The following is an 18,625-nucleotide window of genomic DNA, read 5'->3' as shown; positions in this document are numbered from 1 at the left end:
GTCAAGGAAAGTGTGGGCCCCTTACTGAATGAGGGAGGCAACTTATGACAGAGGATGTGGAAAAAGCGAATGTACTCAATGCATTTTTTGCCTCTGTCTTCACAAACAAGGTCAGCTCCCAGACTACTGCACTGGGCAGCACAGCTTGGGGAGGAGGTGACCAGCCCTCTGTGGAGAAAGAAGTGGTTCGGGACTATTTAGAAAAGCTGGACGTGCACAAGTCCATGGGGCCGGATGCGCTGCATCCGAGAGTGCTAAAGGAGTTGGCGGATGTGATTGCAGATCCATTGGCCATTATCTGTGAAAACTCATGGCGATCGGGGGAAGTCCCAGACGACTGGAAAAAGGCTTATGTAGTGCCCATCTTTAAAAAAGGGAAGGCGGAGGATCCTGGGAACTACAGGCCAGTCAGCCTCACCTCAGTCCCTGGAAAAATCATGGAGCAGGTCCTCAAGGAATCAATTCTGAAACACTTAGAGGAGGGGAAAGTGATCAGGAACAGTCAGCATGGATTCACCAAGGGCAAGTCATGCCTGACTAATCTAATTGCCTTCTATGACAAGAGAACTGGCTCTGTGGATGAGGGGAAAGTGGTGGATGTGTTGTTCCTTGACTTTAGCAAAGCTTTTGACACTGTCTCCCACAGTATTCCTGCCAGCAAGTTAAAGTAGTATGGGCTGGATGAATGGACTATAAGGTGGATAGAAAGTTGGCTAGATTGTCGAGCTCAACTGGTAGTGATCAATGGCTCCATGTCTAGTTGGCAGCCGGTATCAAGTGGAGTGCCCCAAGGGTCAGTCCTGGGGCCGGTTTTGTTCAATATCTTCATAAATGATCTGGAGGATGGTGTGGATTGCACCCTCAGCAAGTTTGCAGATGACACTAAACTGGGAGGAGAGGTAGATATGCTGGAGGGTAGGGATAGGATACAGAGGGCCCTAGACAAATTAGAGGATTCGGCCAAAAGAAATCTGATGAGGTTCAACAAGGACAAGTGCAGAGTCCTGCATTTAGGACAGAAGAATCCCATGCACCGCTACAGACTAGGGATCGAATGGCTCGGCAGCAGTTCTGCAGAAAAGGACCTAGGGGTTACAGTGGACAAGAAGCTGGATATGAGTCAACAGTGTGCCCTTGTTGCCAAGAAGGCCAATGGCATTTTGGGATGTATAAGTAGGGGCATTGCCAGCAGATCGAGGGACATGATCGTTCCCCTCTATTCAACATTGGTGAGGCCTCATCTGGAGTACTGTGTCCAGTTTTGGGCCCCACACTGCAAGAAGGATATGGAAAAATTGGAAAATGTCCAGCGGAGGGCAACAAAAATGATTAGGGGACTGGAACACATGAGTTATGAGGAGAGGCTGAGGGAACTGGAATTGTTTAGTCTGCGGAAGAGAAGAATGAGGGGGGATTTGATAGCTGCTTTCAACTACCTGAAAGGGGGTTCCAAAGAGGATGGATCTAGACTGTTCTCAGTGGTAGCAGATGACAGAACAAGGAATAATGGTCTCAAGTTGCAGTGGGGGAGATTTAGGTTGGATATTAGGAAAAACTTTTTCACTAGGAGGGTGGTGAAACACTGGAATGTGTTACCTAGGGAGGTGGTGGAATCTCCTTCCCTAGAAGTTTTTAAGGTCAGGCTTGACAAAGCCCTGGCTGGGATGATTTAGTCAGGGATCGGTCCTGCTTTGAGCAGGGGGTTGGACTAGATGACTCCTGAGGTCCCTTCCAACCCTGATATTCTGTGAACCATATGCTGAATGACAGCGTGGCACAGAATAAGAAAGCCAAGCTAAATGCATGCAAGCAAAGAGTTCTGAGCTTGGGGGGGCCCATGTTGGCCAGTCTCACTGTTACGTTTCTTCTGAGGGTCACTTCTTCCAAGAGTTTAGGATGTACTGACTTAGAGGCAGGTCTGGTCAGCCAAGTGCTGCTGCTGCTGCTGACCAATGGACATCTGACCTCTGAGGGTTTGCAGTGACTCAGATGCTGTGGCTTGTTTATGCAAGACAGGCTGTGCATGGGCAACCAGATTTTTCAAAGGGGAAAAACTAGGCCTCCCTATAGTGGGGAAGTGGAAAGGGCCATGGGACAGTGCTTTTGGTGGCGGTCAGGGACAAGTAACAAATAGAGACATGCTGACTCCTCCCTCCTGCCCTTTCTGTCTTTTCTCCTTTACTGCACCAGCCTGCCTTGCTGTCTGTATTTAACCGGCTGCTTTCCCTTGCCATGGCTGTGCTGTTTGTAAGCCCACCTCTCCCAGATCTACCACAGGACCGAGCCAGCCTCTGACTCCAGCCAGGTTCACCTCTGGGAAGGGTTGGCTCAGCCTTTGGGGAAGTCGGTGGGAGACCTCGGGGTAAAGTGACAACATGTAACAGCCCTAGTGAAGGATAGGTCTGGAGGCCCACATTCACTCAGCCACCTGCTGTCAGTTTCACCAGGCAGTGACTCCCTCGGATGGCCAGTCTGCAAACAAGCTGGGAGAAAACACTGGAGGGTTCCCAAACCTCCAGGAATCCCAAGACAGGCCCTGAAAAGAAGGGCCATGCCAGGTCTTCAGGGACTTGTGGTGACTGCCCTCTCCCACTCCTTCACACTTCCCAGTGTGGGTGGGGGGTGTGGCTGGAGTGCTCTGACTGTTCTGGGGGACACAACAACCATAGCAGCTCAGGGGAAGGCAGCGGGAAGTCAGATTTGCCTCCAAGTCTCTACAGTCTGGCATTGGTTAGGCAAGTGACTTCTGCTTTTCTGCGCAGCTCTGTTCTTTTAACCTCATCCTAGCAAACCACCTCCTCTCCACCTGTCTGGTGCAACATCTTGGACATGTAGACATGCACTTGTCTGTACAGCACCTAGCACACTGGGGTTTTGATTTTTGATTGGGGACTATGGTCCTATAAATCATGTGATCTTAAGGGCCTTCCCTCCCATCCCCTCAAAACTACTATGACCTTTACTTGTGACTACAGCTGGAGGAAAGTCAGGAAAGGGAAGAAGCTGGTTCCTCAGAGTTGTGCTGAGAGATTGCTCAAACACGGGGAAAAACCGAGAAGATCCATAGCTTTTAAAGCAAGCAGGATGGGAAACAAATCAAATCTGCTGCTCTATTCTCAGGTCAGAAATCCAGGTAGCATTCTGAGGACCACCGGAGCTTCTCCAGCAAAATTCTCCAGCCTTCTTTCTTCTGCCAAGCACACGTGTCTCTTCCTCTTCTGCAGCAAAGGACCCAGAAATGCAGGCGCCTGAAATCTCTGCTTTTTAGTGGGTATTAAAGTGTCAGTGAAGAAATCCACAGAACATGCTTTGCCTTCTGTTCCTTCGCACACTGTATTCTTAGGGGCAGTCTGGGCAGCAGTGGAATTGCAGTGATCTGGTTTGAAAATGCTCTGACTTTCATAATCTTCTTTTGTGCTCCCACCATGAGATCATCATTTCTTTTCTAGCTCAGTTTTGTATTAAACTTAGACGTCCATCTTTTGTTTTAGTCATGTGCCCTGTAATCTACTGGCGCCTGCTGCAAGTATATACTGTTACCTTCTAATCCAACTGCCTCGAATGCAAAGCAAGAGAACACTGGCAGGCAGTCAGGAAATGGCACTTTTGTTTCTGTGGCAGAGATCAACGCTAGTTCTATGCAATACACTCAGAATGCTCTGCCTTTTATTCACCCAGGCAGCTGCATGATCCTAGTTTGGAGATGGGCAAGGACATGGCTGCCAAGTTCTGCACAGCTCCGTGTGTGTCATTCTATGCCAATTAGTCCATGAGACAATTTGCATAATTGTCAGTGATTTGCATGAAACCTTTGCATGAGCTTTGTGGTGTGGATTTAGCACTGATGAAAGGCACTGGCTTCAGAGCCCTGAAGAGTGAAGTTCTCTGTTTATCTACAAGGCAGCAGGATGGCAGGCTTCTCACACACACTGGCCTGCCAGGACACCCAGTCATAAGAACATAAGAATAGCCATACTGGGTCAGACCAAAGGTCCATCTAGTTCAGTATCCTGTCTTCCAGACGTGATGCTTCAGAGGGAATGAACAGAACAGGTGATCATCAAGTGATCACCATCCCCTGTCGCCTATTCCCAGCTTCTGGCAAACACAGGCTAGGGTCACTTCAGAGCATCATTTTGCATCTCTGCCAAGCCTGGCTAATCACCATTGATAGACTTATCTAGTTCTTTTTTAACCCTGTTATAATCTGGACCTTCACAACATCCTCTGGCAAGGAATTCCACAGGTTGACTCTGCGTTGTGTGAAGAAATACTTACTTTTGTTTGTTTTTAAACCTGCAGCCTATTAATTTCATTTGATGATCCCTCATTTTTGTGTTAGAGAGTAAATAACACTTCCTTATTTACTTTCTCCACACCCCTCATGATTTTATAGACCTGTATCATATCCCCCCTTAGTTGTCTCTTTTCCAAGCTGAAAAGTCCCAGTCTTATTAATCGCTCCTCATATGGAAGCTGTTCCATACCCCTAATCATTTTTGTTGCCCTTTTCTGTACCTTTTCCAATTCCAATGTATATTTTTTGAGATGGGGCGACCACATCTGCACGCAATATTCAAGATGTGGGCATACCATGGATAGAGGCAACATGGTATTTTCTGTCTTATTATCTATCCCTTTCTTAATGATTCCCAACATTCTGTTTGTTTTTTTGACTGCCGCTGCATATTGAGTGGATGATTTTGGAGAACTATCCACAATAACTCCCAGGTCTCTTTCTTGAGTGGTAACAGCTAATTTAGACCCCATCATTTTATATGTATTGTTGGGATTGTTTTCCAATGTGCATTACTTTGCTCCGTGCTGATCTGGGGGGCATTTTCTCTGGAGCTCAGAGCAGTAGCTCAGTGTCCAGGAACAATTGTTGGTGCCTCTGCTTAGTCCACTATGTGTAGTAGTTAGTTTATAACACCTGGAGATGAGCCCCATGGTGCCCAGGCTGCTGACCACTTACTAGGTGGGAAGAATGTATGATCCCTGCTGAGCTGGGTTGGAGTTTAGCTACTGACCAAAGGTGAGAGTTTCTGCAGCATATTGGCAATGCCCAGTAGGAGCTAGCCCCCAGCAGCGCTAATGTGATACCTTCAGGAACAAGGCTTCCTTTCTTGAACAATAGGTGTATTTATGCTTGGAGCGGACACAGGCAGGCATCCACTGTGAGATGCCCTGGAGAGATTCAACTTCAGAGAGCAAAGCAAACTAGAACCACCCCCCACGAAGAAATTCCTCCCCAGTCTTATTAGGAAAGGCTTCCCTGGGGCAGGATCATTCAAGAGGGGTGGGGGGCAGTGGATAGCTTGTGCCTCTTCTCATATACCCTTTGAGTGCCTAATCCTGGCACCTTATGCATGCAAACTCCCTGTGAAGTCAGGGAGGATCTTGGTTGTGTTTTCATCACATGAGCAGGTTCCCATTGTCCCTAGTTGCTCTTTGCACCTGGAGCTAGCAGTGAGACTCACAAAAGTTGTTGCTAAGCTGGGGTGAGTGTGGTGAGCCAGACAATAAAGATCTTTCTCCTGTTCTTAGGCTCCGTACCTAAACAGAGCTCCACGAAGGTATTTAAACACAGCGAGAGATTCAGATCCGCACCCGGCAGCTAAGGACTGTGGAGATGCTGTGAGGTCTGGAAGAGAATTTCTCTAGCCTGGGCACCGTGTAGGACTGCCATAAGCAGCCTTACACTGCCACCTCACAAACTCCAGTGCAGGAGGTAGGCAGGCTAAGACAGGGCAGGTCAGTAGCACATGGCACTGTGCGGCTCTTGCTCTAAGTTATGTCCAGGGCAGTTTCGGCCCTGGTGGATGCTAAGAATTAGACCCATAATGCACTAGGCCAACCTCTCTTGCCTTTTTTTTTCATGGTATTCAATAGTCATTGGGCAATGTTTGACCTCTGGGTAAGATTCTTGCCCATGTTTGAAAAGCAGTTCATTCTGGAGCTGTGATTGACCCAGATTAGGGCAAGTTTTTCAGTGTGATATGAAGTTCAGTGAAGTAGGCTTAAGCACAGCTAGAGCAGTCCATGAAAAATATCTAGGTGGCAACGCAGTCACCATGCCAATTTGTGCGAACTTGAAACCACTGTTTCTTTTATCTCTTCCCATGTGGAAAGAGCTCACACAGAAATAACAAAGTTCACCACAGTCTACCTTGAGGGCCTGTAATTAATGAGAACCAGCAATGATGGGCGAATGAAATGAACAATGATCCAAATCCTCCCCCAAGCCACAAAAGTACCTTTGTTGGGTGGTATCATTTAATTATGCAATGCAGCCAGCCACAATGATGCCAGCTAGCAATGCTCAAAGGTGGGAACCTCTCGCAAAATAATGGGAGATCAAAGATCCTGTCTTTGCAGTGAAAGTGCAACTCCAAACAAAGGAGCCGGGGATGCCAGCTTCCAGGGACCATGGTATTTCCTAGTGCAGCAAGCAAGCCTGCCAATGCAATGCATGGTGGTGGAGATGGGTGTACCAAGGAAAACAGCAATGTCAGGCGGTAGTAAAGAGAGAGCGAGGGGCACAGGAAGATGGAACCAATAGAATGTGCTTGTTGGTCTTGGGCAAATATGGCTCCCTACTGAGCTCTCACTCACAGTACCAAAGGTTGAGCCTGGGAAACTTATGAGGAAAGCTTAGGAATGGCACCAGTGATCTAGTAAATGGTACAGTGTTTGGTGGAGGTGTAACACTGATAGACCCCTAGTCGGCGGCAGGCAGGATTGAACCTGGTACTTTGTACATGAGCCTCTATTGCATGAGCTAAAAGCCACATGGCTGTTAGCTAAGGCTGTAGCAGACTCTTTTTAATGTCTAAGTAGTCTCAGTACCACTAGAGGGGACAGAGCATCACACCCAGGAGGTGTGTGGGTTACAGAGGCGCCCTGCATTAGATGGGATCTAAAAGCAAATCCCAAGGGTATAACTCACTGATGGTCATTAAAGATCTATTGTCACTATTTGAAAAGATTGCTTTGCTCAGGGTCCAGTTCTGGCACCTACATTCAACAAACTTAAAATTCTCTCCCACCGCACTCCGACCACTGTCTGTCTCTCAAACACACACTGAATACTCTTTGGGCCGAAAAGGATACTCTTCCCTTTTCGGCCCAAACTGTAATGTACTGGTGTTGTGCACCATTAAAGAGCTGACACGTTCCACCTCTGGACTGGCTGCTACTCAGTAGATGGTAGGTATGAAATACTACTCTTATTACTTCAGTAGCAGGTGAAGTAATCCCAGCACAGCTTGTAAAGCACGTTGGGATGAAAGGCACTTGTAGAGCTGCAGGTATTGATACATACCATTTATACTTATAAGACCCAATTAATTTTAGATGCAGATTTTCCCCCATTGGACAGATATGAACATCCACTCCTAGAGACTGTGTCACTTATCAGCCCGCTGTTTCCTTTGATCCAGGACATGCTGGTTGAGCCTTTAGTCCTATGGGAGCTCTAAGTGTATCAGAGATGAGCTTGATGCTTGTGCTTTGACTCCTCTGATGTACTCAGGAGCAGTTGCAATACCAGTGTTGTCACTGCAGGCCACAGTGGCTCCCAGGATGCTTTGCACGCATTGGTTAATTCAGCCACACATCCAACCCTGTTAGCTAGGTAAATACTACACCCATTTTACAGGTGAGAATGCTAAATCACAGAAGAACTACATGATTTGCTCATGGCCACATGGGAAGTCTGTGGCAGAGCTGGGAATTGAACCCAGTCTCCTAGCTCCTAGTTTTGTGCTTTAAAAAGCAAACAAACTCCTTTTGAGTCACTCAGTGCAACATCTCTGTGTTCTGTAGGTATCGCTTCAGAGTTAGGCAGCTGGTGTACTGTGGCCATGGCTTATGTTCCTAATCATCTCATTGCTAGCGTGCATTGAATCCACCTGTTCTCTCATCTTATATTTAAATTGGAAGCTCTTTGGGGCAAGGACTGGGTGTACAGAGCCTAGCACAATAGGACCACTTGGCACTACCATAATATAAATGGTCATCTAAAATCATCTTTGTGGTGTCCATCACAGCTTAGAGTCTCTAGGAACCAGTCTACTTTATTTTACACTCTTCAGTAATAAGGTACTACAAAAGATGTGACCTAAATGCCTTCTGAAGATGGTGCCACGGTTCCACATTCCTAGCCCATCCTGCCAACATTTTTCTCAGCCCAGTGAGCCCATCCCATCTAGGCCTTTCTCCACAAACCTGATGTCTAAAGGTTCCTACAGTCACTGACCTGTAGTGGACTAAAAGCCATTAGAATCACCACCATAACTCCATAGAAGCCAGGCTGAAACAGCTGTCCTACTGCCCCTCTCACTGGAACTTTCTGGAAGCTCTGTAAGGTCCAGTTAAAGTCAATGAGAGTTTACTGTCTAACTCCCATTTGTCTTGTCATGTTTTAGCTCTTCTGCTTCAGATCCTGGCTGGAACTCAGGTGGTAAAAGATGCTTGAACATGAGAAGGAGCAGAGAGGGGTCTTTATGTCTTGGGCAGAGGATTGCTAGCTATCTGTGAAACCCCCGAGGCAGGCGGAGCCCAAAGCCTCTCTGCACCAGCTCTCCTTTCAGCTCCAGGTTTTGTGTTTCAGCTCCACCAGGTGTTTTCTGACCAGGATTAGTCAGGTTGGAAGCACCTGAAGCAGGCAGCATGATGCAGCTGAAAGAAAGTGAGGCCCCCAGATGTGAGAAATAAGGAAAAGAGTGGAGATGCCTTCACTGTTGGCTGATATCACTGTCCTCTCTCACCCTCTTCCTCACAGCCACTGTGCAGAGCAATAGCTGCCAACGAGGAGATCAGCCTGGGGTGCTTGGAGGGAATGGACAGATTAATCTGCAGATCAATGGGGAAATGTTCTCCGAAGGGGACATGCTGCTCCAGGTACTGTATTATATCCTAGCCCTCTGCGCCCAGAGTGCAAAGGGCACTTTGAAGCCCAGAAATATCCTGCACTTCAATTGATGGTGTGCAATGGATGAATGCACCATAGCCAAGTCACGACTTTGAATCCTGCACTACTGATTAGCTGTGTGGGCATGGGCAGCCCAGTCCCCTCCCTGTGCCTCCATGTAAGCTGCCTCTGATGGGAGTCTAACGCAAGTGTTGTTTCTGAGTGCTGTGAGATTTTTGGGTCTGTCTTTGCCACAGGGCTAACTTGAGCTCTTACCCAGGTGTTGCCCCTGCCCCCATCCTGTCCACAACACAAAGCCCTCTCAACCAAGTGGGGTGGTGCTTTACACCCAAGCTTGCTGGCCTGTAGGCTAGAGGTTGGGGGCAGCTTGCATACTTGGCAGTGAGGACGCAGGCTAAGTCGCTCAGTGCTGGTAGTCCTCCGATGCCTTTTCCACAATTCCTCTTGTGTCCCCAGATGGACAGACAAGTTCTCCCAGAATTCACTGGGAAAGAATTCCAGAGCAGCTCAGTTACTGCATACCAAAAACCCAAGGGAAGCCTTAGTGACACACACAGGGAAGTGCAGCACCAGGGAGGATGCAGGAATGCCAGTGTGACTTTGCACAATGGTTGCTCTCACCTTGCCCAGGCCAACCCGGGTGTCAATCACCTGAGTTAACTCTGTAGTGAAGACACTCTTAATTAGTCTTTAGAGTGCTTGGAGCGCCTTGGATGACAGAGACTACTATATATAAGTATATCTGGATAATAACTAGGGCTGTCAATTAATCACAGTTAACTCATGTGATTAACTGAAAAATTAACTGCGATTAAAAAACGATTAATTGCACTGTTAAATAGAATACCAATTGAAATTTTTAAATATTTTGGAATGTTTTTTCTACATTTTCAAATATGTTGATTTCTAGTACAACACAGAATACAAAGTGTACACTGCTCACTTTATATTTTATTACAAATATTTGCACTGTAAAAAACAAAAGATAGTATTTTTCAATTCACCTCATACAAGTACTGTACTGCAATCTTTTTATCATGAAAGTGTAACTTACAAATGTAGATTGTTTTGTTTTATGTTACAAAAACAATGTAAAACTTTAGAGCCTACAAGTCCACTCAGTCTTACTACTTGTTCAGGCAATCGCTAAGACAGACAAGCTTGTTTACATTTATGGGAGATACTGCTAACTGCTTCTTATTTACAATGTCACCTGAAAGTGAGAACAGGCATTCGCATGGCACTTTTTTAGCTGGTGCTGCAAGGTATTTACATGCCAGATATGCTAACATCAGCATGGACGCATGTCTTTTGGAATGGTGGTTGAAGCATGAAAGGACATATGAATCTTTAGCACATCTGGCACGTAAATATCTTGCAACACCAGCTACAACAGTGCCATGTGAATGCCTGTTCTCTCTTTCAGGTGACATAAACAAGAAGTGGGCAGTATTATCTCCTGCAAATTGTAACCAAACTTGTTTGTCTGAGCAATTGGCTGAAGTAGGACTGAGGGACTTTGTTTTATTTTTGAATGCAGTTTTTTTTGTTCATAATTCTACATTTGTAAGTTCAACTTTCATGATAGAGATTGCACTACAGTACTTGTATTAGGTGAATTGAAATATACTTTCTTTTGTTTTTTACAGTGCAAATATTTGTAATCAAAATAAATATAAAGTGAGCACTGTACAATTTATATTCTTTCCTGATTCTGGATCCTAGTAGCTGATTCCCAGAGATTGAGTCTGCAACTGCTTCAAACTAAAGGACTTAGTCCTGCTCCTGAGGTGGCAGAGGGTCATGCTTTCAGTGCTGACTGTCATAGGTTTGGACTCTGACGTCAGCCTGAATGTACACTCATCCAATCAGAGGGCGCACACAATCCTATAAGTTACTGTATCTGGCCAGTCACAGCTCACCAATAGAACTCCCATAATAGTTTGTGATGAATGGGACTTCGAGTGAAGTTAGAGGAGTAAGCTTTGGCTAAGCCTGTCAGGGAGACTTAGGCTCCTATGTCACTTAGGCCTTGCAACACTGAGCAAAGTGATGCCAAAAATCTCTAAAAATCTGGGCTTTAGGACCCAAATTGATGCTTTACAAATCTGGGCTTTAGAACCTAAATCTGGGTGTAGGAGCCTAACTTGAAGCTCTTATTTAACTCTTAGCCATAAACCTCTACAGACTTCACCTTCTGCTGATCTCTACCTGGAGAAAAGATGTTTTAGTAGCTATTGTAGAAAGAATTTCCAGAGAAAAGGAGGATCATTAATATGCAAATATACTCCTGAATGTTTAAAATCTGGACATTTTTCATTCCAAAAGGAGAGCATCTAGAAGTTATATCCCCTCTGAAATCCTGTGTTGGGAGGAATTGCCAACTGTCCCAATTTTATCATATTTCACAATATTTGGAGACTTTCTTAAAGCCCCAGCTCCTGGAGTCAAGTGATTAGGTGGGACTCTCAGCTTTCATTGTTTTAAAAGATGTTTCTAGCTTAATGGTTCCAAAGAAAAGCTTGAAAATGTGACCCAAATGGACCTTAGAAAGCAACAAAACAGAAGGCAAATGGAATGAACTTCAAAAGTATTCTTTGGCTTAAAAATCATGATTTTAAAATCTTCTGATTTTGGGGGTCCTGACACATGGTTTTTCAACACTTGAGCAGGTAATACTGAAAATGCACTCTGGCTTATAACTATTACATTGTCTGCAATCTATTAACCATTACATCTTGCAAAAAAATGTTTATATTGATTGGGAGCAGGGCCTCAGGGGAGAAAGAGGAGTAAGGGGGCCAGCCCATGGTGAAAAGTTGATGGACCAGGCCTGCCCACTTTCAAAAAGTGGGAGGGCCCTGGTCCCTGGGCCCCCACTGTTCCGGCACTCATGCTACAGACTCCTTGGGCAACCTTATACCCCAGCATATGATCCAGCAGTGGAGGCCTGGTACCACTATTTGCAGGGCCCACCACATCCTAGGGACCCTTCTTTTTGGGCATTCTGGACACCTTATGATCCCTACCATGGACACTAGGCAAGGCACCATCGCAGACATCTTATTGATGATCTCCCATTTCCCCAAGGGCTCCATTGGCCTATGGGGAAAGGGCAGACATCGAACCAGTACCACTGACTCCGCCGGTCCCGCTGCTGCTTCATCACTGCAGGCCAAAGCGCTCATTCCTCTCCCACGCTCTCTGCTCGATGACCATCGCCAGTACCAGGACTTGCTCCAGAGGGTAGCAGCAGACTTGGGGCTTCTATTAGAAGAAGTCCAGGACCCACAACATCAGCTCCTGGACTTTCTTCAACCCCAGGAGCTCACTTAGGTGGCTCTATCCATTCTTCAGCTGGTGCGGGCAGTATGGTGCACTCCTGCCTCCTGTGCCCCCACACCAAAGAGGGTGAAGAGGTGGTATTTCATGCCTGCGAAACAGGCAGATTCTCTTCACACACCCTCTCCCAGCTCTCTTGTTATTCACGTGGCAGCAGAGCAGGTATGCCAGCACCCCCAGAAGTCTACTCCTCCAGACAGGGCGGCACAGAGGATGGACCTGCTAGGCAGAAAAGTATATTCCTCAGTGAGACTACAGTTCTGGATTGAAAACTACCAGGCTCTGCGAGCCAAGCATGACTTTAATAATTACAGTAGGCTAGTAGAGTTCAAGGACAACCTGCCACCGGATCAACAGCAGCAATTCTAGGCGCTGGTAGAGGAGGGGTGAATGGTGGCCAGGTTGGTCCTCCAGGCTGGTGGGGATGCAGACAATATGTCCTCTTGTTCTCTAGCCACTCTGGTCATTATGTGCTGAGACTCATGGCTACAATCGTCCGGCTTCCCCAGGCATGTCCAAAATACAGTCAAGGACCTGCCCTTTAATGAGAACAAGTTGTTCCACGAGAAGATGGACACATCCCTTTATTTGCTGAAGGACTCCAGGGCTACACTATGGTTCCTTCATATGTTCGCCCCAGCCCCAAGACGCAGGCAGCAGAGACAACCGTTCCATCCATGACCACACTCTCCCTACCTGGACTACTACCAATGCCAACAGGAGGTACCATGTATGCAGAATGGTTCAAAATGGCCGTACTTGCCCACCTCCACCACAATCACCTCTTCGACTCTTTCCCAGCAGCAGCCAAAACCTCAGTTTTGACATGCAGGTTGAGACCCATGAACCTTCCCCGATGACAACTATGGTGCCCTGTATCATCTTTGGGAGCCATCTTCCCTATTCGTCCACAATTGGGGAGAAATTGCCATGGAGAGTTGGGTACTGGAGATCATCCACCACAGATACTCCATAGAATTCCTCTGGTTCTCACCTCATCAACACCCCACCCTGGACTTCCCCAACAAGAAGTGGACACTCTGCTCTTCCAGGGGGCCATAGAACCTGTCCCACCTCAATACAAGAGAAGAGCCGCCTTCTCACTCTACTTCCTCATCCCAAAAAAGGGCGGAGAGCGCCACCCCATTCTAGGTCTTCGGATGCTAGACACCTTTACCAGAAAGTCCAAATTCCATATGGTAACACTGGCATCGATTATTCCCTCCATCCCCCAGGGAGCCTGGTTTGTGCTTCATATTGAAAGGCACACTTACTTCCATGTAGATGTTCATCCTGCCCACTGCAAGTTTCTCCATTTTCAGGAAGAACACCAACACTACCAGTTTTGGGTCCTTCCGTTTGGTATATTGACATCTCAACAAGTGTTCAAAGAGGTCTTCTCTGTGATAGCAGCCCAAATGTGCCATTTTGGCCATTCAGTATACCCCTACCTTAACAACTGGCTCCTCCTGCTGCTATCGCGCCAGGAAGTAACCTCTGCGATCCTTGTCCTTCACACGCTATTAGCATCAATGAAGAAAAATCAGTATTGAAAGCTATACAGATGATACACGCGCCAGTAAAGTGTCTTGACTCCATCGTGGTGAGAGCTTTCCTTCCAGCAGACCACTTCACAACACTGACGTCCTGCATCAAAGACCCTACACCATGGTCCGCCACTGTCTCTCTCTCCTTGGCCATATGTCTACCTGCTTCTATGTGACACCACACTCAAGTCTCCATATGCGTTGCCTCCAGATGTGGCTCCTCTGTCTACAGACCCAGCACAGACCATATGCAGACCAGAATTCCCCAGACCGGGCTAGCCTCCCTCACGTGGTGGGCAGATCCTTCCAAGGTCATGACCGACACCCCCCTTGTCCCTCCCACACCACAGGTCACTATCACAATAGATGCCTCCCTCATGGGTTGGGGAGCCCACCTGGACCCGCCACATGACCCGGGGAGTGTGGATGCCATGGGAGGCCAGGATGAACATAACCATGCTAGAGCTCTGAGCAGTCCATTTAGCATGTCAGGCCTTTCCCCCACTCATTCAGTCCTTCCATGTTTAACTGCTCTGACAACTTCATCAACCAGCAGGGCGGCACCAAGTCACCCTCCCTCTGTTTTTGAGTCTTTGCCTTTGGAACTGGTGCATAAAAACCACGTAACACTTCAAGCCATGTATCTCCCAGGCACCTAGAATTCCCTGGCCGATGCATTCAGCAAGACTCTCTACTTCAATCACGAGTGAGAACTGCATGATGCCACCATGCTACGGTATCTCTTTGAGAACTGGGGCATCCCTCGGTGGGACCTCTTTGCCACTTGTCAGACCTGGAACCTGCCCCCCTATTGTTCCAGCAGAGCAATAGGGGAGGACTCACAGGCGATGGGCTCCTCCTCCCTGAACAGAACACTTCTGCTACACCTTTCTTCCCATTCCCCTTCTGCCACAAGTACTACTCACAATTCGCCGGAACAGCCACTGTGATACTCGTAGCTCCAGTCTGGCCCTGTCAGTTCTGGGTCACAAATGTGAATGGCACATATGAGAGACTTGGGGAAGCCACGCCTCCTCAAAAAAGGCTAGCCATGCAGGGGGCAAGAAATGCAGGATGGAGGTGTGTCAGCCTTTGGAGTGCCGCCGCTGGAAGCTTCCTAGAAGTGAGTCCCACTTGCCCTCCGCCTGAAGGCCCCACTCTGCCTCTTCCCCCAAGGTCCACCTCTCGCTCCTCTCCACCCCCTGTTCCGCACCTGTCATTCATCCTTAAGGCAGGAAAAAGTGATGGGGCCATGATCCCTTGGCCCCCCAACCTGTTTCATCACCCCTTAGCTGAGTTGTTACAGCATCAGCATGCACGCCAGGAGGAGGAGGAATCCCAGAGCTGGGCCAGGCAGTGTGAGGCTGTGAGTGCTCATGCCGGAGGAATTTAAAATCTAAGTAGCTCAGGACCTTCAGTATTGCTCCTACAGTGCTCTCTGCTGTCATATTCAAACCTAACCCACAGGATGATTTTCTTATTTCTTGCCCCTCTGTTAATATCTCTGCTCTCCCATGATCTTTCATTTCTTAAATCTGTGCTTTGATTTTCTATTTCACTTTTTGTGACCAGTTTCTACTTGAGGCATTTGGAATCCAGTTCTTCTCGTAAGTACTTTGAAAATCCACTCCCTGCACTGCATATGAACCCCAAGAAGAATTCAGTATCCCCTGCCTATGCTAACTCATCCAGTGAGTGACAAAGTTCCTCCTCTGCCTTGGTGGGTCCTGCGCTTTTTGATGGATTTGCTCACCTGAGAGGTTCACGGCAGCCCTCAGTTTGGCTGTTTCTGCTAGAGGCTCAAACCTGCCATTCACTCAGCTAACTTCATCACTGGCCAGCATGGGGGAAACGGAGAATAATCGCCACAGACTCGGTTGTCCCACCTAATGGGTCAGGGACAGGCCAGATCCCTTTCCAAATTAGACCATCCCTTCTGGTGTTGTCCTCCTGTGTCCGATCAGGAGTTGGGGGGAAGCCGGGCCAGCCCTCTACACCGGGTTCCAGCCCAGAGCCCTGTGGATAGCAGCTGTCTACATCTCCTGTATCAGCTGCATGACCGCTACAGCTACAACTCCCTGGGCTACTTCCCCTTGGCCTCCCCCCAGCACCTTCTTTATCCTCACCACAGGATCTTCCTCCTGAAGCCTGATCACACTTGTACTCCTCAGTCCTCCAGCAGCATGCCTTCTCGCTCCTTGCATGCCCTCCGCTAACTGATGGGAGGTCCTTTTTAAACCAGGTGTCCTGATTAGTCTGCCTGTCATAATTGATTCTAGTATATTCTTAATTGGCTCCAGGTGTCTTAATTAGCATGCCTGTCTTAACTGGTTCTAGCAGGTTCCTGATTGCTCTAGGGCAGCCCCTGCTCTAGTCACTCAGGGAACAGAAAACTATTCCTCTAGTGGCCAGTATATTTGCCTTCGACGAGACTCCTGTACCCTACTGGTCTGGTCTGTCACAAGTATAATCAGTCTGAAAACCATTAGCCATCATTGTTTCATGATCAGTTCTACATTTTCAAATATATCTATTTCAATTTCAACACAGAATACAAAGTGTACAGTGCTCACTGTATTTCATGTAGAGCTGATCATGAAATAAGCTTTCTAAAAGTATACCTTAGCTATGATAGTAATTTAAATGTTATTACACAGTCTGCATTACAGTCTGCATTACAGTCTGAATTTACTTAGATTGTAAGTTCTTTGGGGCAGGGATCATCTTGGGGAAATGGTAATACGAATAATAATAATTAATAAACAGCTGCTTATCATCAGGGGCCTCATTTCAGAAAAATTCCTCGGGGCAGTAGAAGTTGTGTCAGCATGTAGAACATGCTTAACATTATATCCTGCAAAGTTGGGGCACTGGGCGGGAGGGGGGAGAGGGAGACAAAAAGTGGAAGACATAATGAATCATATAGACTAGGGGTTCTCAAACTGGGGGTCGGGACCTTCAGGGGGTTGTGAGGTTATTACATGGGGGGATCACAAGCTGTCAACCTCCACCCCAAACCCCGCTTTGCTTCCAGCTTTTATAATGGTGTTAAATATATTAAAAAGTGTTTTTAATTTATAAGGGGGGGTTGCACTCAGAGATTTGCTATGTCAAAGGGGTCACCAGTAAAAAATGTCCTGCAGCATTCTAATCAATGGGAGTTTTACAGTTCACTTCAATAGGCACAGGATCAAATTCGCACAGTTTCAGCCTCTTAATATAGCAACTCTGAGAGCAAAAGTCCTTTGGAACCCAGATCAAATCATTTAAGATTAAAACTAGCTCCCATAAAGTTTCTATAACCTGGAAAATCTGACTGTTGCTTCACTGTGGAGAGTGCACAAAAAGAACCAGAAGCAGAACAAACTAAAGACAGTACTCCAAACAGTCAGTAACATGAGCTGTGCAGTTGACACCACCATTGAATCAAGTTGACTGAAGGAGGTCTGATTTTTCTTGGCACCCTTGCAAAGTGCAAATGTTTAAATAATAGCATCAAGAAGCTAAAAGCACATTGTTTATAGAGAAAACAATCCTTTTGTGTGATTTGAAGCTGTATTTTTTTTTCTTGTACGTGCTGGCATTTTTTAACACCAGAACAAAGCAGTCATTAATTGATCACAATTTACCAGAAATAACTTTCTCTCAGGGTATTATGGATTTTTCTTCCTCTTTTCTTTCCATACAAATAAGGTAATTATTTTCTTTAGACCAACCAGGAATCCTGCATTCTTTTGCCAGACATAGAGTATTCTGCATGCTGCTCCTCTCGGAGATTACAAAACAAGGCTGAAATATTTCTCACTACTCAAGTTGTAGGTGGCCTGTACGTTACTTGGGTAAAATATATTACAAGTAGAAGCAGAGCAATTCCTACAGTCACACACAACTCCTGCTGACTTCACTGGGATTTTACCTGAGTTAAGAGTGAAGGATTTGAGAAGAAAATGCAGGGTGCTGGTGACCAAGACTTGATATTTTTAATAGCTGTCTATTTAGAAAGTATAAGCCATTTTACAAATCATTGCCAGGCAGGTTCCATGAATGCAATATTAACAATGACAAAAATGAACATATCACTTTTTGAGGAAGAGACACACAATGCAATGACATTGCCCAGTGTCTCTACAGGACATGGTAATACCACATTAGAGGACTGACTTCTTTCCATCACTATGGGGGGCAAAATCCTGGCTCTGTCGAAGTCAATGAGAGATTTGCCATTGATTTCATTAGAGCCAGGATTTCACCCTTTGTTTCTAGGAATTTTCTTAAACTGCAAAACAATTCACTCTTTGCTCATTAACAAACTACAGCAGGTCTATTATAGTAATCAATTTTGCAAAAAGACAATCCAATGCAATTGGTGGAGGTTTTTCACAGATGAGTTTGCAATATATCTGAGCATTGTATAAATGGCAACCAAATATCAGTATCTCTGTCTATTTTGGTGGGTGTACTCGATGAATGAATATTATTTTTACCATAACCACGATCTTCCATATTTTTTGGAACCATTCCTCTAATGTGGGGGATTTTTGCTTTGCCATTGAGGAGCCATCAATTTAATTTTTCCTTTTTAGTATATTTCTTGTATTTAATTGCCGAGTACAGAGCTAAAGGTGAAGTTAGCAGGTGATACGAATACAATTAACAGAAGCAGTGAGTATTTGTACAGATTAGGTCCATGTTAGAAGCTTTATCATCTGCCCTTGGAGAGGTAGGTAAGAGTGCAGTCTATTTGCCAGTGCAATTTTCACCTGGGTGAGTGCTGTGTTAGGATAAGTTGAAGGACATTTAG

General features: G+C 46.3%; 1 protein-coding gene across 1 annotated transcript in view; it reads left to right on the top strand.

The window, feature by feature from the left end:
• LOC144271876 (aryl hydrocarbon receptor-like) overlaps positions 1-18,625 on the top strand; it is a 148,448-nt gene that overhangs the window by 93,462 nt on the left and 36,361 nt on the right. Inside the window, exons 3-4 of the mRNA XM_077829484.1 lie at positions 4,960-4,978; positions 8,819-8,904. Of these exons, the coding sequence (XP_077685610.1) occupies positions 4,960-4,978; positions 8,819-8,904 (105 nt within the window). The remainder of the gene's footprint in view (positions 1-4,959; positions 4,979-8,818; positions 8,905-18,625) is intronic.

Source organism: Eretmochelys imbricata, chromosome 11, assembly GCF_965152235.1.
Source record: "Eretmochelys imbricata isolate rEreImb1 chromosome 11, rEreImb1.hap1, whole genome shotgun sequence".
NCBI lineage: Eukaryota > Metazoa > Chordata > Testudines > Cheloniidae > Eretmochelys > Eretmochelys imbricata.
This window is presented reverse-complemented; position numbering and strand designations above follow the sequence as displayed.